The 21492-nt window shown below is 34.5% G+C and overlaps 2 protein-coding genes across 10 annotated transcripts in view; one reads left to right on the top strand and one right to left on the bottom strand.

Moving 5' to 3' along the window:
• Positions 1–10810, top strand: part of hpca (hippocalcin) — an 802589-nt gene extending 791779 nt beyond the window's left edge. The window contains exon 5 of the transcript XR_012394495.1: positions 9614–10810. The gene's annotated coding sequence lies outside the window, so the exon portion shown is untranslated. The remainder of the gene's footprint in view (positions 1–9613) is intronic.
• The window catches only part of tpd52 (tumor protein D52), a 38160-nt gene continuing 19749 nt past the window's right edge, over positions 3082–21492 (bottom strand). For 2 of the 9 annotated variants that reach the window (XM_005159630.6, XM_005159627.6), the window contains exons 2-8: positions 15401–15522; positions 14537–14685; positions 14185–14286; positions 13111–13137; positions 8335–8376; positions 6058–6106; positions 5492–5976 (exon numbers count right to left, since the gene is read on the bottom strand). In XM_005159630.6, the coding sequence (XP_005159687.1) occupies positions 5854–5976; positions 6058–6106; positions 8335–8376; positions 13111–13137; positions 14185–14286; positions 14537–14685; positions 15401–15522 (614 nt within the window). In that variant the 3' untranslated portion in view covers positions 5492–5853. Of the gene's footprint in view, positions 5977–6057; positions 6107–8330; positions 8377–9512; positions 9618–11277; positions 13138–14184; positions 14287–14536; positions 14686–15400; positions 15523–21492 lie in introns of those variants that run through there. The other 7 variants (XM_073930926.1, XM_005159628.6, XR_012394628.1 and 4 more) reach the window with 5 other exon arrangements.

Here is a 21492-nt window from a genome sequence, read left to right as displayed (position 1 = left end):
ATTCTTGCCAATTTGTCCCTCAGTGCAGCTTCTGGCGTTTTTAAATGCAAAACCTGGTTCTGCATGAACGTCCCCTCAGTGACCAACTTGTTAAGACGTCCAAGCTCTTTATCTGCGATGTAGGTGTCGCCTGAAACGCACACTGACCTGTATTTGAAGTGATGAGATAAATGAGCGGCCCACGTCTACAATAATAACACTTCACCCTGGGTTTAATGCCGACGTCACTTATTGCCAGGTCAAGCTGAGCGCGTCACAGTTACGTTTCGCGCCACTGCTGGCAGGTTCGCGGGTTTTCTCTCTGACACGCTCCCCTCATCATAATACAGTGGAGAAAGATTTGAGGTTCAGAGGGTTTTGTCTTAATGATGACGACTGCTGCTGAAAGCTGTTCACTAATGGAATGAAAACACATGTAGCCCTATATTGTTAAACGGTGTTGAGTATCAGCAGAAATGAGGGCCTTAATTAGAGGATATTTTTAAGGCTTCGTGCCACTATATTGTCATCGTGGGTGTCTAGTCTGTGTTCACTCGGATACAATTATGCAATTTTATGCTTTAGTGCACAGGTTCACGGCAACACCTGATAACATAACTCACAATAGACGCGATTATTTTTACATTTACTCGCACTAGTGTCGTCAGTGGATTTAGGACCATAGAAGGAGCTGATGATATTGTTATCTGGACTTGATAAAATATCGCAATACGTTAACTGAAAGCACTTGCTATATGTACAATGTCTTAACAGTGTTTATATGATTGCAGCGTTCTGTTTCTTTTTGGTTTTCCCAAAGTTGAATAGATTTTCGTCTCCTGAGGGAGAAAACACTTGGTGACTGTTATTATCTATCTATCTCACTTGCTGGCTGTACTAGTTTTTACTCTGAGCTGTGTGTAAATAGAAACTGCCATTGTAATTGTGCTACGGTGACAATGTTCTGGTGCTCGTCAGTGCCGCTGTTGTTGTTTTCTTTGGTGTAAAAGACCTTTTCTAAGGTGCCTGTGTTCCTATGAGCTCCTGGTTATTGGTCACGGAAAAATAAAGACGATTTTTTTCGGCAGCTGTTTACTACACGATGTCTGTTGGTGTTTATTTATTCGTCTAAATATAACATGCCGTAAATGCTTATTTCAGAATCTGGGCTTGATTATAATAGGTTGCAGACTGAATTGTTAGAGCTAATTAGCAGCCTTGGGTCATACTGTGCTTAGTAACAGAAAGAAATGCACAAAAAGCCTTCAAGTTTTTGAGTAGGCCTATTTGCAGTCCCCATGGTAGACTTTTTTTTTCCTCAAGGTCAAAGACTAATTAAAATAACCTTTGGGATATTATGAAATGTAACCATGGACTAAAACAGTATTTCGTTTTGACATTTGTTAATGTACCTTGATAAAATAAACCATGGTTTTACTACAAAAGACAAGACTTTTCTCAGCTTACAATTTTTGGTTTCTAGAACATTCTTGTTGGTTAGCAAATAAAACAAACAGACTCAAAAGGAAACCAGTTTGCTGGATTGTGGTTTAACCATGGTTGCCACATATAAACAATAGTTTTACTCTGATAAAACTGTAGTAACCATATTATCTGTCGATTTGTATAGACCATTTTGATGTGGTCATGTCATTGACCCATTAACATTTCCTGCTTGTTATCAAACTATTTCATAACTGTAACAACAGGCAATTCTATCATAACTTCATGTTAAAACAGCCATCATAATATTATTTACCAATATGTGAACCTTTTTGGATTCTCTCTACAGTGCTACAGAAATAAAAAGTGTAAAACAGGAAATGCATTGACCATTGTTATTGCTTACATCCCTCAAAATGGTCTATAACAAATATGAGTAAAACTACTGTTAATAGGTGAAAGATAAATTAAATAAACGCATGACTATCTGTTGTGTACTACTGTTTTATATACTCGTTAATGTAGTTTTGTACTTACATTTGGTGGCAGTGTTTATTTAGGCCTTTAAATTAACTTGGGTAATTAAAAAATGCTGACTTAAAAAGGTTTAGGTTTAATAATACATTTCCAAATAGCTCTTGTCTTTATGCCTATGACAACTATCTATAACATTTTAACTACCCAAGTATTGAACAGCCATTTGGTGAATGTTTACTAAATAAAACAAACGTGATTTTTATAGCCACAAATGTTTATTCAAAGATAACATTACAACTGGGCTGTGGCGCAGTGGGTAACGCTGTCGCCTAACAGCAAGAACGTCACTGGTTCGAGCCTTGGCTGGGTCAGTTAGCATTTCTGTGCAAGTTTGCATGTTTTCCCAGTGTTTGTGTGGGTTTCCTCCGGGTGCTCCGGTTTACCCCACAAGTCCAAAAACAGGCGGTATAGATGAATTCCTGAATTGGGTAAGCTAAAATTGTCCATAGTGTGTGTGTGAATGAGTGTGTATGGGTGTTTCCCAGTGATGAGTTGCAGCTGGAAGGGCATCCGCTGCATAAAAAAACATGCTGGATAAGTTGGCGGTTCATTCCGCTGTGGCGACCCCGGATTAATAAAGGGACTAAGCCGAAAATAAAATGAATGAATGAACATTACAATTAAATGTCTGATTTACTCACCCTCAAGTGATTCCAAGCCTTAAGATCATTTCTGTCTGGAAAAAGATAATTTGAAGAATGTAAGAAAAAAAAAACTGTAACCATTGACTTCCATAGCAGGAAAAACAAATACTATGGAAGTCAATGGTTACATATTTCCAAAATAACTTATTGTGTTCAACTAAAAAATACACAAACAGGTTTGGGATAAGGCTGAGTAAATAGTATCTATAAATAATTATAACTATACCTTTAAGGGAGTTTTCACCACTAATATTTATGTAAAATAGTACATACAATTCAGCATAATTAAAAAATAATCAAATATCAGCCAAATGATAAATATCTTGCTACAAACCTTTAAACCTTTGTTTTCGACATCAAACCCTTGACATACCAAACTCAACTTGAGAGAAAAGTAAACATTAGGGTGCCATCTAGTGTTCTGTAGCAGAAATACACCTTAAATACATCTCTAAAGAATGGCAGCTAGACAAATACAGTAATGTGATGTGCTTTATTAGGCATTGGACACACAACAGAACAAAAGGTCAGTAAAGCATTTCTAGTTTTTCAGGATGCTAATAATGAATGAACATAACAGCAGATTCAACCACTGCAACTGAAAACCAACTCAAAAGCCCAGAAGAGGCATTTAATCAAAAGATGATGCGAGAAAACATACAACACTTGAGCTACAATGACAAAATATCAAGCAGGCAGAAAAAAAAACATGTTTTGTTTTTGGTCCCACTGGAGATGCACACCCTCCATCTAATAAGCTACAACATAAAACACACAGAAAACATTGTTTTAAACACATTCAATTTTCTTTATATTAGTTTTACTTATTTTATATACCCCTAACTATTCTTTATAAATGTCTCTAATCATATTTCTTGCAACAGCTTTGCAGCAGGCATAAAACATGTTTATCAAAGTCAAAATAAACGCTGAGCATGAAATATTAATACATGAGCACTTGCAGAAGCCCCTGTGCCCTTTTATTATCAGTTTAGCAACCATTACTGTATCATAAATGTTTATCTACAGTTAATAAACTCTAGTATCAATAAAAATATAATTTCATTTAACATACAGCATCGACTATGCATTTAAAGTATTCAAAGACAGCACAACAGCAGAAGTGGATTCATGTGCTACACAGACAATACTAGAATTAGAATTAAACAGTAGTTGCGCTGGATCTAAAGCTAATGATTTGACATGTACACTTGCTTTTTGGCAGCATATAGTTGAAAATGTTTAGTAGACTATATTGTGAATCCCCGTTAAATTATATATCCTGTAATACAAACTAGAGACGTGGCTAAATCTCTTCAAAAAGCATCTGAAATGCTCTTAAAGTGAGATTAAACCTTCCCAGCTTTAGCAACACAAGACACTGGGATCTCAGTAGTGTGGCTGGCCAAATACCACTACAAAAATATGAGTAATATAGTCACAAAGCATGTTGTATGCTCATTTTATGACACAAAACTTTCAAGAATAGTATAGAAAATAATATAATAGTGTAACATCACTACAGTTTGATCTGGTTTTTGTATTAAAGCAATTGATGCTAACAATACATGTATTATACACTGTATAAATATCTGTGAATTAACAGTTTTCCATATTTTTGGATTCAGGTTTTTTTTTTTTCACTGTTAAAAAAAAATACTTGCATACACAGTTTGACGTGGTTATGCATTCACAATGGTATGAACTGTTATAGAGTGGTCAAATATATATATATGTAATTATTATTTTAATTATTAACATTAATATGTAAAATATATATCACAGTAAACTATTTCTCCATATTTAATGATATATATAATGAATATAGTTTTGATATCTGATACAGCAGCATAAGATCACACCGGGTGCCGCTTCTCAAAACTCACCAAAATTGGACAATAGAAGATTGTAATTATTACTAATTTATGCTTTGTAATTGCATTGTGGGAGCTTGATATGTCCTGCAGCAACTTTTGATGTTGCAAAGCTTAAAAAATTGACTTTTATTGACAGTTTTAATAGTTTAATATGATATATTGTCTGTTGGTTTGTCGTATAATAGTACTACGATACAAAAATATGGTAGAAACTGTCAGTACTTTTTGTGTCATTAGACTTAAATCTCTATATTTTATTTGTTGTACAATTTGTTTCAAACCACTAAAACTATAATAGTCACTTTGTTAAACTGCACAGTTCAATTTTCATCATTAAAAGTCAATAGAGTATCCATAATGCAAATCATAACCATAACCATTTACAATGTTTTGCAATACTGTAGTTATTTTATACATTAATGCAATGGACTAATCCTCTTAAGGGTATGTAATAATCTTTTATTTAAAGGAAACATTAATTTTGTTGCTAGACACACAAATTTATTGACGAACCATCGCAGTATGATAAATAAATATAACTTTTTTTATATGAAAGTGAAAGCTCCTCAAAATTCATTTAATTTAAAAACTTTAGTAATAGTTATAGTGAAAAAAAAGTCATATTTTTGTAGCTTCAATGATAAATTAGAAAATGTTAGAAATGTTTTGGGCAATTATTATATATTATAACAATAATATATAAAAATATATTTCATTCATTTAAATTCTCAAATTATGTTCTTTAAATATATATTATTCAAATCAATCAAATAAATAAATAAATTCGTGAATAGCATTTTTCCTCATTCAAATTTTCCCGTTTTTAAACATATTACATTTTTTTTATTAAATAAACAGAGAAAAAAAAACTGAATCATGAAATACGGAACCTGTTAATTAACAGATATTTTTATAGCGTACTTATATTTTAAACTACATACTTTTTTGGCATTTGTATTAAAAATATGAAAATACCTACAGTATATACACACTTACAAAACAAAAATCTGGTTAATTTAATTAGCATTTTTAATTAGTTGGATGTCATACAGAAAATGTACACAGATAGCTCTAATTGAGTTATATATATATATTATATGATGAATTCTGAATACATTCTTAAAAAAATTAACAAACAGACATTTAAAGTCTTTTTATTTTGGCTAATTCAATGGCACTGAAGTTATGGATGAAAACGGAACTAGTAACATGCTCTTACAGTAATGACATTTTGACGTGTCTGTTCCAGTGTAGGACTACCCCGTCCCATCTGGAGATCACTGAGACTCCAGTTATACAGAAGCAAACTCACTGTGACTATGCTGAAGTACCAAAAGAAAAGTGGAAAAAGAGAAGAGTTTGAGGGCTGATTCTCAGTGCGGTTGCTGATCTGGTGAAAACGTGTCGTCTGGTTGTTTAATCATGGGCTCTCCATCAGGTGTGGAGTCTGAAACCTCTTCAATATCGCTTGTCGATGGTTTGGGGCTCATCTTAGTCTGTAAACCAGCAATGAGGCTTGGGGTTTTTAACATGTTTAGATCACACACACAGTGTTGATATTATGCTTGTGGGTTTACCTTTAAGGTTTCCACTTTCTCCTCAAATGACTTGAAGGAGGGTGTGTTCCTGAAAAAAATGATGATGTAAAATTCACTAAACACTTCATGTGTCACACTCACAGGTTGTCAGAATAATGTTTTGCTAAGCTTGATAATGTTTAGTGGCAAAAATCAAATTTTCAACCTAGATGGCAAACGTCAAATGAAAAAAGTATTACACATTGAAAATTTTGTTGATAGAAACACTTATTTATTGAAAAAACTTTGCAGAATGATAAATAAAAATGTTCCATATGTTAAGGATTTTAAAAGTTAACTTAATTTCATTTTAACTTAATTAACTTGTTAAGAGTAATATTTTAGTTTTTTGTTAGTGTATTAGAAATAATTGTTTATTTTTTAGCAATTATTAATTATAACAGTGAAACAATTAATTTAATTGCTTTTAAATTCTATTCATCCGAATTTTTCATTTCACTTGTCATTAATTATCAGATTATGTTCTTTAAAAATTATAGTATTCAATCACATTGAAAAAGATTATTTGTTGGATTTACACATTTTTTTAAGGTGAGTGGTTGCAAACAATTTATATGGGTTGAATCCAAACAAACAGTTTCAGTGCAATCAAATAAATACATATATTTTCCTCATTTAAATTTTGAAGCTTTCAAAAAATGTCTTTTCATGATTTAAATACAAGCGGTAAATGCAGTAATAAGATGACATGATTAAAAACACAGCATCATTAAAAACGGGATTTTGTTTTCTTCTTCACAAACACTAAGGTTGTTAATAGGATAATAGGATTTTAGTTAAAAAATACAACATGGCAAATAGAATAACGTTTCATCAGTTGATCTTAATGTCTTTACTACCACAAACAAACCATAAACAATGCACTACACTATTTATTAATCCCTGTTAGAATGGGTTATTATTAGGCCCACACGGAATCTGCACACGCTGAATTCCGCAGATTTTTAGCCCATCATTGATTCTATTTATTTACATGTGTAAATGTATGTGAATTTATATTAATTCAGTTTTTAAATTAATTTCAGTAATATTATTGGCTAGTATGAAAATATTTATGATTTATTTACAATATAGTTTGTAAGTAATATTTTCTGTCTTTTAGTAGATATATTATATGAGAGACTTGCTTTGTGTACCAAATAAAGAGGATCTAATTGGATTTGCATTGTAAACATTAAATAAAAGTTTAAAAGGTATTACTTTTTACTTCATATATTAAGGTTTTAGTTATGATACTCCCAAATTCAATTCCACATAAATCCGCAGATTTCTAACAAAATTATGCACAGAAATAGCAAAAAAAAAATAACCGCAGACTACGTCTGGCCCTAGTTATTATTCATTATTAGTTCTTGTTAACTCACAGCACATAAACTAATGCTAACAAGCATGACTTTAATTTTAATAGCGCATTAACTATGATTACTGAATGCTGTACGGGTATTTTTCATTCTTATTTCATATTTGCAAACACATGAACTAACACTTGGGGCACGGTGGCTCAGCGGTTAGCACTGTCACCTCACAGCAAGAGTTAGCGTGGGTTTCCTCCGGGGGCTAAGGTTTTCCCCACAGTCTGAAGACATGTGGTAAAGGAGGATTGTATGAGCTAAAATTGGCCAAAGTGAATGAGAGAGTGTATGGGTCTTTCCCAGTACTGGGCTGTAAGGGCGACTGCTGTGTAAAACATATGCTTGAATAGTTGGCGGTTCATACCTCTGTTGTGACCCCTGATAAATAAGGGACTAAGCTGAAGGAAAATGAATGAATGAATAAACTAACAAAGAAACCTTACTGTAAAGTGTGACCAATGAGATCCACATGGGCTCAAACATGGGTTTGGAACACCAAAATCGTTTATATAAAGTAAGTGCATTATCAGACTACTGTCTACGTTTGTCATACATTTATTCAAAAAACATAAACAGAATTAGAACTGAGAAACAAAACTAACATCGTAAATCCAACACAAACACTGTAAAAAAAAAAAAAAAGCTTGGTTCCATACACTTCCTTCATGTCCCAACACAAATCAATAAAGTTAACTTAATCATTTTCACAAATTTAAGTAGATCGAAAATAAAACAATTAAGTTGTCTAATAAAAAAAACTGTGTTGGTTCAACTTAAAATAAATAAGTAGTTTAAACAAGCAGCAAAGGTAATATTTTGAGTAAAACTATTACAAATAATGAAAGCCATTATACACCATCTGACCAATCAGAATGCAGCTTTTTTTTGTGCATCGGTATCTTACCTCATGACCGGCATGCTAGCCGAGTGCTGTATAGAGCGTATACTATCCGTCAGCATTAAAGAAGAGCAGAAAGGTGTTAGCCGAAGCCGTGAGTAACAGACAAATTTACAAGAGGAGAAATAAAGCCATGCACCTATACACATAAAACACCTCAGCCCTTCATGCTGTGTGAAATGGAGGAAAGAGTCTGAGGCTTTACTAACTCGAGGGGTTTAAGAGTTTATTACCAGTATCACTGAAACGGATTCACACCACAGCTGGGGACGCCCAGTTTGGATGAGCATTAGGGTGTGAGAGAATTAGCAAGGAATGAACAGGGTTTAAACATGTCTGCATAGGCGTTCAGCAGAGTGACAGCCAGAACACTGAAAGATTTGTGCGGGATATGAGTAACACACACACTGGAGAGAATGTTGAAAAACATTGAGAGAAGCTGAAGCAAAAAAATCAAATTAACTTTGCATGAGAGTGATAGGAAATTGTCAGATTTTGGGGCTGACTTGAAGGGATAGTTACCTTAAAGCACATTTACTCCCTATTAAATCACCCTCAAGTGGTCATGAATGGTAATGACGGTTATAAAAGCAAAAACATACACTACGGAAGTCAACGGGCACAGGTTTTCAGCTTTCTGAAGAAAGTGAAGGGGGAATAAATGATGACAGAGTTTTTGTTTTTGGGTAAACAAATCCTTTTATAATTGATTCAGTTTCATAATGCTGAGTTCAGACAGCACAATATATCAACCCGATTTAAAATTTCCATGTTTTACCTTTGAGATTAGTTACCTAAATTTAAAATTGTCCACATGGATTACATAAATGTTGAGGTTTTCGTTTGCCAAAAATATCATGTTTGATTTGTCAGGGTTATTCCACCAACACTGATTTCTTAATAGCTTCAAAATATGGCACAGTTACATTATTACAACATTATTATTATTATAAAACATACTATTGTTTTACATTTGGACATTTTACTTTAACAATGTCATCAGTTGCATACAGATGAAAACTAAATAAACTTTATTACCTAATTACATTACAATTACATACCTATAAATCATAAAAAGAAAAATTAGCAAAGCACTACATCTCAATAAATAAATATATATATATATAAATATATATATATATATATATATATATATATATATATATATTTTTTTTTTTTTTTTAACTCAAATGCCCAATTACAGACTTAAAGTCCTTAAAATATGTTTTAATGATTGAATGTTATGCTTGATTAATTTCTGGATCTGAAAAGTTGAATACTCCAGGGGCCTGTTTCAGAAAGGAGGTTAACTGAAAACTCAGAGTATTTTAACCCTGAAATGAGAGAAACTCTGGGTTTTCCGTTTCAAAATGGCAGGTTTGTTAAACTCGAGAAAGCAGGGTAAGTCAAGCCTGTTTCTGAAAGAGAGGTAACTTTAACTCAGAGTCAGTTACTGTGGTAACTTACTCTGTGAATCTAACCTGGTCAGAAGCAGGTTTTATTCTCTAAACTCAGAGTTTCTGTCTGTCTCCTCCCCTTTTTTTAAAGATGAAGCGGTATTTCTCGCCTTAGCCTTACGTTTCCACCCACCTATTTTAATGCTCATTTTGGATACGTGCATAAAACGATTGATAGAAACGTCATGATGCACATAACTTTTTAAAATATGTATAAAAAACGTGCATAACTGAGTAGGATAAACTTTTATTCGATAGAAAATGTGCGCATAAACTACAATGGAAAACTTTTACTGAACAAATTACAGTATGTACATTAAAAAAAAGATCATGATCATATGATAATGAAAATGTGTGTAAATGGACAAACAGCAGGCTGAGCACACTGTAACATGTCTTAAATATTGTGTTAGTCATTCTAAAATGCCTTAACTGTTTCAGTATTAGTGTATATTATTAATTACCTCCGAACGTCTGGTGCGTGTCAAGAGTCTCCACGTCTCATGGCTTCAGACGCCCCCACGTGTTCATTGTGTTTCAGCATTGTCTTCTGACATCAAGGCGCAAGTACATTAATTAGGCTAAATAAAGAATTAATTGACGCAGCTTCTTCTACCACAGTAAATTCTGTTTTTACTGTTGATATTTGGTGCCAGTTTAATCAGGAAGTGACCATTTTTTTCTCTTTAACTCGTTGGATGGAATTTTATTCGCATCTTCTATGCAATATTCCAGTTTTGCACATAAATTTATGTAATATATTTGGATGGAAAATAGCTATTGCCTACATTTTTGTCACAGAAGAACTGTACTAGAATGGCTTATCCTTTTTTAATAAATAATTAAATTAAATTCACCTTCGACATGCACTGTAACTAGATTAATGGGATTATTATTCTTACTAAAAATTATTTTTAGTACTGCTTACCTTCTAAATGTTATATTAACCTCTATCACTTGATCAATAAAAAAGGCAGACACAAGTGCACTGTTAAATCATTTAAAACTAATAAATGTATAAAAAAGTTAAGAAAAAAAATATAAACGTCACAAATTACATTACTTATTTTATTATACTTAAATATTTAAATACTTAAAAAGTGAAATTAGGCATTAACTTGAGCAGCTGTTTTCCCGCGCTAACTGTCTCTTCTTCACTGATGGTTGCTTCTTTTCAAATATATACACTCATATTTGCTATAACTTAGCATGAGAACATCAAGTTCAGCTGGAGAAAGAAATGGTGATCTCTTTTATAAGATATTGCCATAGTCACTCGTAATGTCTGCGCTCCATTGATAATGCCTTTTTAAAGTCACGGTGTGCGCGCTTAACTCTGAGTTGGTCTACTCAAAGTTGATTGACCCAACTCAGATCAGCTGTTCTGAAACCGAAAACTCAGAGTTTTTAATCTCTCGGTAAATCAACTCAGAGTTCAAGTTTAAACTCTGAGTTGTTTGAACCTCCTTACTGAAACAGGCCCCTGGTCAACTGTGGATGTAAACAAGCAAATTCATAAACACTATTGATTGCTTCAGTTAATTTGCCTAAAAAAACTGCAAAAAAATTGTGTTTAGATAAACTAGAGGAGATAAACTAAAGTTTTTTATACAGATTCCTAAAATATTTGTGCTTTCTCTTATGGCAGGTGGTCTAATAAATTTATTAAATGGACATTTCACCTCAAACTAAATCTCTGTCATCATTTACTCACCTTTCCCTTGTCGCAAACCTGTTTGTGTTAAATATAAAATAAGTAAATTTAAAACATGTTAGAAACTTACATAGTATTAGTTTTTCCTACTATGCAAGTCAATGGTTACAGGTTTCTAAGGCTACGTTCACACTGCAAGGCTTAGTGCTCAAATCAGATTTTTTGTATAGCTGTTCACATTGTTGTTATAAATGTGGCCATTATCTGATTTGCAGTGTGAACTAAACTGAACCGCATGCGTATAAGTACAGTTACAGACAGCACAAAATGTCTAATTATTCACACAATGTGTTTACTGTGTAAAGAAAACACGCTCAGATTATACTTAAAATGATTATTGCCCTTTACACAGACAATTGTGGTGTTTCATGAACTGTAAAGAGTTTTTCTGCTACTACTAATGTATACTTCACATTTGAAACCTAAAATAAGTCACTTGTGATTGAAAACACTGATCATTTGTGATTTATGACTACCACGGTGTGCATCTTTCTGACCACTGGTGTAGTGAACTTTTCAAGGGTTAATGAGCAGCTGCAGACTGAACTGTGAATGTTGGATTATCTCCGTTTGCAGAGTTATTTCATTTTAGACGATTCATAGACTATGTTTGCAGCACAGAATGATGACGCATGTCGCTCAAAGATTATGTAAAAGTCAGATGAAATCCAACACAACTTTTCACACTGCGGTCGGATTGCAAAACATCAGATCTGTGTCTGATTTAATACTAAATATGAAAGTGGCACGAATCTGAACTAAAAAGATCAGATTCCATGCGGTTTGGGCTGTTCATAATGTCATTACCTGTGTCACATGTGGACAAAAAAATCTGAATCAGGCCACGTTTGGCTGCAGTGTGAACATGGCCTAAGATTTTTTCAAATGATCTTTTGTATTCAACAACAAAAAAAGAAACTCATAAAAGTAAGGAACCACTTAAGGGCGAGTAAATGAGGCGTACATTTTCACTATTGGGTGAACTATCATTTCAAGCACTGCATATTCTATCAAATATGGGCTTATAAAAAAGAAAAGAAAAATTCAAATATTTTCTTTTGTGTTCAGCAGAAGAAAAACCCATTCAAATGATCATTTTAAATTTTGGGTGAACTATTCTTGTAACAAGAACCCTAAAAAGTTGCAAGAATCCATTCAATTGCGCATTATAGAGAGAGTTCACTAAAACAAAAAAAAGTTTAAATTTACTCACTATTTACTCACCCTCAAGTGGTTTTATTTATTCAGTTAAACACAGAAGATAATTTGATAAAAGCTGAAAACCAGTGACCCCTGGCATCCACAGTGGGGAAAAAGATGGAAGTCAATGATTACCCGTTTCCAGATTTTTTCATTTGTGTGCAACAAAAGAAAGAAACTCAAACAGGCTCGCAACAAGTGAAAGGTGACTAAAAGATGAATTTTAGGTGAACTCTCCCTTTAAAGCAAAGGCTCAAGAAGAAAAGGTCTGCATGCACACTATGGGGCTGAAATGGGAGACTAGACTACCTCTAAGTGCATGCCTTGCTATAAAACCATTCATCACACTACTGACAAGTGTAGCAGCCAAAATAACCAGCTTTTGTTTGAAGCCACTGTAAACAGTCTTACCCAAAAGAATTGGAAAATGACTGTAATCTGTAAATGGCAGAGGTGTCATTAGCAAAAACAGTTAACAACGTTGCCAGCGTTGCAGCAAGAGTGTCGTAAGATGGTGAAATTGAGCGCATGTCAGTTGCTTTGACTTGTGTGTGTGTGTGTGTGTGTGTGTGTGTGTGTGTGTGTGTGTGTGTGTGTGTGTCTGTGTCTATGTTTAATGGTTTTGCTCTACCTCAATTCTGACAATTCTACTGTGGGGGTGTAAAATTGAGTCCTTTGCCATTTTGCCCAGTAGTGATATGGTGAAGGCACATGTCTAAGTGGTGATCACAATGGCTACATTCACACAGTCTGTTTTAGGAGTAGTTGAATGCATTTACTAAGGCATGTGACTCCAATTATCTTACAGGAAACAGAGTGCACTGAATACTGTTTACATAATCAAATAAACTATAAAAAAATGCATAAATTAAAAAAAAAAAACAAAGAAAGTTCTATAGATCTTTTAAACGTTCATTCCTGTAAAATATAAAATTTTCATAAAAAGATTGTGAAAGTTTTTTATATGAATCAATCTCTCATATATCAAGGATGCTTGAGCCTCAATATACCATATTCACCAGGTGCATTTATACTCAGATAATCCAGAATTTGGACATGACAGGATTCAACTCCGCAATTCGTCTATGGTGTATCATGGTGCCATAGTGTTTCCCTCTTCTGATTATTAGTGGTAAAATGTCAACCCATAAGCTTAGTTACAATTTGGCTTTTGTCATTTCTCCTGCATTCAACACGAATCTATAATAATGGTCAGTCGTTCTATGTTCAAGTCACCCAGTAAAACTCAACCCTGTCTCCAGAAAATGAGTCACAGCCATTATATGCTGCTGTGTGAATGAAACCAATGTGGTTGGAACAGAAATTATTAGTAGGTATAAGTGACTATTAATTTGTCTAAAGGGTACAATGAACAGCTAAACCAGGAGTGTCCAAACTTGGCCCTGGAGGGCCACTGTTGTGCAGAGTTTAGCCTCAGGACCAAGATTGGACACCAAGACGATAGGACTTCAATTGCAATCTCACCTCACATCCTCCAGCTTTCTGGTGATGGCTGTGCCTACGCTGGAAAATGCTGTTGTCGCCTTTTGACCTACTTGGGACAAGGTCTCTGAGGTCTTCTTATACCTGTCCAGTACAGATGTTTAGAAGAAATGTTACCAACAGTACATAACACTAATACACGAGATAACATAATTTTGACAGCTGGAGCTCTCTAGTAAGATCAAGCATGTTTACAACTGTTCTTTAATGTAATTCAGCCAAATGGCATGTGTAAATGCACAGCAGAAGCAATGACAGATGGAGCCGCTCCTCAGCAGCAGTATGAGAGGCAACGGGCGGCATGCAGATGCCCGAGGCGAGTGAGGGCACGTACGCAGTGGAGGTGGTGACATCATGCCAGCCCTTGCTCAGGTTCTGTTTGAGCTCGTTGAGTGGAGTGATGCCCAGCTTCCGCTTGATCTCCGCCACCTGCTTCTCCTTGGCCGCAAGCACCTGGGAAAGAGTCTGGATTTCTTCTTCCACCTGTAGGGAAGCAGGAAACAACAATTCACCTGATGTGGAAAATCAATTTTCCTGCCATTCCTTCACTCATTCTGGATTCATCCACAAGATATTGATTCAGCTACAAGATACAGCTTACTTTGACATACTGTAACATGAGTTCAGACAGTCATTTATTCATTTTCCTTCAGCTTAGTCTCTTGTTTATTAGGAGTCGCAACAGCGGAAGGAACCGCCAATTATTAACGCAGCAGATGCCTTTCCAGATGCAACCCAGTTCTAGAAAACACCCATACACACACACACTCACAAAAACACAAATTTTTCTATGGCCAATTTCATTACTTCATTGTCCTTTGGCTTAGTCCCTTATTAATCAGGGGTCACCACAGAGAAATGAAGCGCAAACTATTCCAACATATGTTTTATACACAGCGGATGCCCTTCCAGCTGCAACCCAGTACTAGGAAACACCCATACACTCACATTCACACAAACACTCATAAACTACAGCCAATATATTTAATCTAATTCACCTATAGCGCATGTCCTTGGACTGTGGGGGAAAGTGGAGCACACGGCGCAACATGCAAACTGGCCCAGCCGGGACTCAAACCAGCGACCTTATTGCTGTGAGGTGACATTGCTAACCACAAAGCCACCGAGCTGCCTTTACAAAATTTAAATCATTATTGAGGCTGGAATCTGAAATATTACAGCACTGAAAGATGTTGACCTTTTGAAGTTCGCTGTGGAGCTCTGCTTGCTCCTGCTCAGTTAGGACAGTGCAGGGTGAACATGGTGCTGCATCCACTGCTTCTTCACCTACTTCTTGGATGAAGTCTGGCCTTTGGGTCCCTGCAAAACAAATACATAAAATATGACATATTTTTAAGAGCAAAATGACAAAATGAACATTTTACCTGCAAAAAAACAAGTTTGAACCTTATAATATAGGGCTAAAGCAAGGTGAGAGGACTTTATGGACTTTGTCATTCTGAAAATAAATTTGTAACTATGAGCAAAAACAAAAGTCACAACAAGATATGATATCAACTGTAAGGTAAATATGTTGCTATAAACTAGACAAAGGCCGGTATAAGATTCTTATGGTATGATAACCTTGGATTAAAATATCATGGTTTCATGGTATTGTGATTACTGCTCCAAAATAAGTTCTTTTTTAATATACCCCCTTCATTTTCATTGAACACAATATATTTTATTTTAAGAAACATTTTAAATATTTTGAAACAGTATCTTTTGATGTAGAGGTTAAATTTCTGATGGATATAATGTTGCTGTAAAAAAGAAAATAAAACAATTGTTGGAAAGCATGTTTTAAAAATACCTTAGGAGCGGTATAACAGAAAAAAAAAATTGACGGTTTTAAAACCTTGACTTTTCCAAACCGCGATAAACCTTGAAACCGGTTATCATCCTATGCATACTGTAAACCACACTGTGAGACATAAATGCTCAAGTATTAGGAAAAAAGTCACAAAAGTCATACTTTGCGATAAAACTTGACCATTACAGGAAACAGTCACGGTGTCAAATATTTAAAATTATGAGAAAAATTTAATTAGTGAGTTATTTGAATTAAATGTCAAATTAAATGCCAATTATGAGAGAACAAACTCATGTCAAGACACTTCGAATTATGTGAAAACAACAAGAAACCCACAGTGTAAAAAATATGTTGAGAATAATTTTAAAAAACTGTTTAAAAAAATTGACATTTGACACTTGGAGGTGGGGGGGGGGGGGGGGGATAATGGAAATAACCACTCTATTTATACATAAATAAAGCTAATAACACACTATGAGAAGCAGAATTTACTTTTATTTATTTATTTTTATTTATTTAAATATTTACAGTATTTATTAATCTTAGATGAAATTATTTAGTAAAAACTGAGTTGAAATTACTATCTTTTTACATTTGTTCAATAGTTTGTCTATTATAATGATCTTGCTTATGTCAGAAATTTTAAAAAACAAATTTCATTTATCCTTGGTTATATATATATTTCATTGGGTTAGGACTAGTTGGAATCCATATAGAAAATCAACTGTCATTCTAAACGTTTGTACTGTTTGTACTAAGAAAACTGTGGTTCTGATTCAGAGATTGCTAGAGTCAGACATCAGGCCAGGGGGTGAAGGAAGAACATAAAGGAAGATGAGAAGGGCAGAGAGAAGTCGTGTGTCAAAGAGCTTTAAAACTTTATAAGGTGCTTGTCACATGATGGACGCCACTCAAGGGCTTCCCACAAGTCTGGAAGATGTACTTTGATGTCTTCACTGAAATGCCATGCAGTGAAAATATATAAATAATAAAGCTCCCGGATGACACCACTCAGTGCGATAACTAAGAGAAAAGGCAAAAAATTCTGAACTGTCCGTCAAACTGGCAAAAGTATGACAATCATGTACAGCTCTGTACAGTATACTGCACTGCAACATACAGTACTCTTCTTTTAACGGTCCCGTGAAGTACTTTGAAATGTGCATTTTTATTCAATGTTTGACAATCTCAACTGAAATAGAGAAAAAATAGAGAGGGTGGTACAGAGTAGGGCTGCTTGATTATGGGAAAAATCATAATCACGATTATTTTGGTCATAATTGCAATCACGATTATTCAAAACGATTATCAGTTGAAGTCAAAATTATTCACCCTTTTGTGAAATTTTTTTATATATAAATATTTCCCAAATGATGTTTAACAAACAAATTGTTCACAGTATTTCCTATAATATTAGGCTAATTTGTTTTATTTCAGCTAGAATAAAAGCAGGTTTAAATATTTTGAAACCTATTTTAATAGCTCAATATTATGAGCCCCTTTAAGCAATATATATTTTGATTGTCTGCAAAAGAACATTGTATAACTACTTTTATAAAATGACTTGCCTAATTACACTAATTAAGCCTATGAATGTCACTTTAAGCTGAATACTAGTATCTTGAAAAATACCTAGTAAAATATAATGTATTGTCATCATAGCGAAGATAAAAAAAAAATCAGTTATTAGAAATGAGTTATTAAACTGTCAGGTTTAAACTGTGCTTTAAGCATCTTCCCCGTAAGAAAAAATACTTCAGCTACATAAGTCCTTCAGTCAAGAGCAGTGAGGGATTTTCTCCTTTTGTTTTATGATTAATGATAAAAACAGGTGGCAGCAGGGATTTTGTGGGCTGTCACTTTAAGAATAGTGTGGCTCTGATATGGTTTCTCTTTCACATGTCTTTTGATTCTGAACGTGTTTGCTCATTACACAAATGAGGGTTAATATAGTCACTAAACATTGCGCTTTGACACAAATGTGCATGTATTTGACCATTAAAGTGCTTACATTAAGATGGCGTTAGATGTGTGTGCTCTGCCCGTCTCCAAACCTGTCCGAGGCTAAGTGCGGCTTGCACACACAAACACACATGTGCTCTTTCACGCTTTTAAAAATATGAATGATTCTAATGCAGAGCCTACATCAACAAATGATGCGCATCCTCTGCTGCAGACGTTACATTACAGTACATGCTTTGTCATTTTCACGTGAAACTGACCTTTGCAGAGCAAAAAATGTGGCAAAAACTTGAAAGGGGGCAGTATATGATGGATCAATCGTTTATCTCGATTAATAATTGTTCATAATCGTTAGCAGCCAAAATCGAAATTGGACTTTCGATTAATTGCACAACCCTAGGACAGAGTAGCCCCTCCCTTTTTTTAAAAAGTAGCCAATAGCATTTTGTTTTTAATCACAGTTGTCAGTGAGAGTGGCTGAACTTAAACGCATCAAAGGAAAAGCAAATGAGGGTAGGGTCTTAAATGGGGTGGGGCAAGTCAGACACTAGAGAGAATTTGCTTGTTCAAGCTTAGATGAGAAACTGTATAAGATGTATAAGTATAAGGTGATGTGAAAAAACCATTGATCCATTTAGACAGAAGTGAGAAACTGCAAGCTTCACATGTCTTTATTGGTTTTATATCTCCTAAAGGCGAATTATGTCAGTTTTGGACCACACCAACCTATATATGTTCTTAAAACAGACTGAAACTAACATCTACATTTTTGTCATTTTCACTTTTATGTGACTTTTAATGGGGTTAAATCTGGGTTTTAAGTATTAAAAAAACTGATAAACAATTCACTTTAAGTACTAATCCCATGGCTTTGACATGATCAGCCTTATTTGTCTTGGCAAAAAAAATGGACCTTGAAGGACTTAATAATATGCCTAGCTTTAATAAAGGTCTGTTCTGAGGCAGCTGGGAGCTTTAAAAGGTGTTTTGGATAAGAAGCTCATTGCATTTAAGGTTGCATCACATGAGAAGGGTGTGCAAGTCATTTGTAAGCAGTTTGTTTGGTATTTCTGGAAAAACTGGTAGGTTTGCCTCCCACTTTAACTCAACACTACAGCAATTAGGTACAAAAGTCAGGATCTTTTCTAGCTTATCTGACTAATTCTGTAGTGTTTGGACTGTTTTAAAGTCTTTGGCAAGACTTCTGCAACTTTAGGTTCACAGTGAGTAGAACTCGAAAAAAAAAAAACTAGTAAGCTTAAGCAATCTCTACTTTTTCCACATTTATGGTCACATCATGTCCTATTTTTGTTTCTTTTAATGCATCCCAAATTGCATACTGTACTTGCGCACCATTTTATACCATTTTGTAGTATAAATAGTACAATTAGTGCATTAACACTGACATATTTTTTTTATTCTTCTTCATATCTACTTTAAATACCCCGGATGATGAACTCATTTAACCGTTAAAAAGAATGTTGGACATTTCACACACTCATCGTCACAGCTTTGCTCACATAATGGAAGGGGCGGAGCAATGATGTCAGATTACTTTATTTATTTTGGATTGTGCAAGCTAAATTCCCTTACAAGAGTGATTATGCCACCTCCCGATGTTGAATGCATAGATAAAAAAACATTAGTGTTCCATTTGGGACGACACTAAATTCATATGCTATGCTGTTGAGTGTGTAAGTGCATAAAGTACAGAGTGCATAATGTACAGTGTGCCATTTAGGATGCAGTGTACGATCTGTTTTGCATTCAAACTAAGTAGACAGATGAATTTCTTTAGCAGTATGGATTGTTCACAATTCCAAAACGATGTTATTTGAATGAATTACTTCTTATTTTGACTAATCTGTCAATGAATTCAGTACAGATACAATTTGTCTCAATGAAAGGGTCAATTTTCCTAAATTAGACTCAATTTGACTATATTATGAATAAATTACTTTGACAATTTCAAATTTGATACAGCATATTCTGGCTAAACATCAAACACATTGATCATTAAACCGTATCTGATGATTGCAGTACTAGGCTATGAGTTACACACTGTAGTGAGCTGTCTGTCATTCAGAATAGGAAATAAATATTGACGGTGTCATCCAGTGCAACGGTCGATTTGAAACAGTTGAGTGGTTTTCAGGAAGCACATGACATCACTTGCAGAAATTATTATTAAAACTTAAAACATTCCAAGAAATGATGTACTGTAGAGAAATCAAATCACTGTGTAGTGTGGACATAAAAAGAAGGAATTCAACTCTCAACAATACCTAGCATTTCAGATTTGTTAAGACGTGCCTGATTTCATCATCAGTTTAACAGTCACATTTCCCATTTACAAATTAGTCGTTCATCGGTCCTCTGCTCCTCTCACGGTTTTCCAGATTCACACTAACAAGATTACGAACGGCTGCCATCTCACGAATCACCATATAAAGGAGAATTTCCAACGCTGATGTGCCATGACGGTTCACAGACTATAGATCAATGAGCTCTCTCTGTCTGTATAATGAGATTGAGGGCCCTGTGTAAACACACTTGTAATTTGTTAACCAAGCTCACTGCTTTTCCATTTTGTGATTAACATCTTAACTGCATTATAGCAACAGTGTTTGCCATAGAATAATTTAAAGATACAGATTTATTCTGTATGGTTTGACATCCATGTACATGACAGTCCAACTCCAATGAATGGGTTAAAGGGTTCAGCACTGTGGTTCTGCTTGTGGCCATGTTTTGGGGAATGCAATAATTATTATTTTAATAAAAGGGTTTTTGTAATATGAGGACATCCAGGAGTGTATATTTAATAGTGTGTGTTATTTATACGTTTAGATTACTTTTGCCATTATCTAACACTCGCATAAACTTATAGGTCAAGAAAATATGAACATTTGCTGTTAGGGGAATCACACCGAACGTGCATTTGCTTCACATAAACGCGAGGCACACCGTACTGCTTTTTGTTGACAAGTAAAAAAAAAAGTGTGGTACGCTTTTTTAAGTCGTAAGGCAACGACTGAATCAGTTGGGTTTTGTTTGAGAGTGCTGATGTTGATACATAATTGTATGGGTGTTGATAATATAATTTTAATAAGTAATAATATTTTGATATTCATGGTTTGTGAAGTCATACAGCTCTGAATAACACGAGTTTAGATATCCAAGTAAAATAAACCTAATTCATACATTTAATCCAGAGTTTTCTTTTCAAAAAATGTCCTGCCATTATCAGCTCGCAATGAATCTTGGGACGTTCGAGGTCGCAAAGGATCCACCGGTTTTGTCCTTCATTGGGAAACGCATTTTGAGGCTGCATTTGAAGGAGCCTTCTAATTCTTTTAAAGTGAGACAGTGTTCGTCGCGCCGCAATGACGCAGCGCCCTTTGAATGCATCCCATCCTTCAGAAATGAGAGACAGCTTCTGTTGTTTCAGCTCCAATATTATGTGATGTTCTATTGCAAAAACATCTTGATTGGCTTAAGTGTGCGTATATTAA

This window comes from Danio rerio, chromosome 19 (assembly GCF_049306965.1).
Source record: "Danio rerio strain Tuebingen ecotype United States chromosome 19, GRCz12tu, whole genome shotgun sequence".
NCBI lineage: Eukaryota > Metazoa > Chordata > Actinopteri > Cypriniformes > Danionidae > Danio > Danio rerio.
This window is presented reverse-complemented; position numbering and strand designations above follow the sequence as displayed.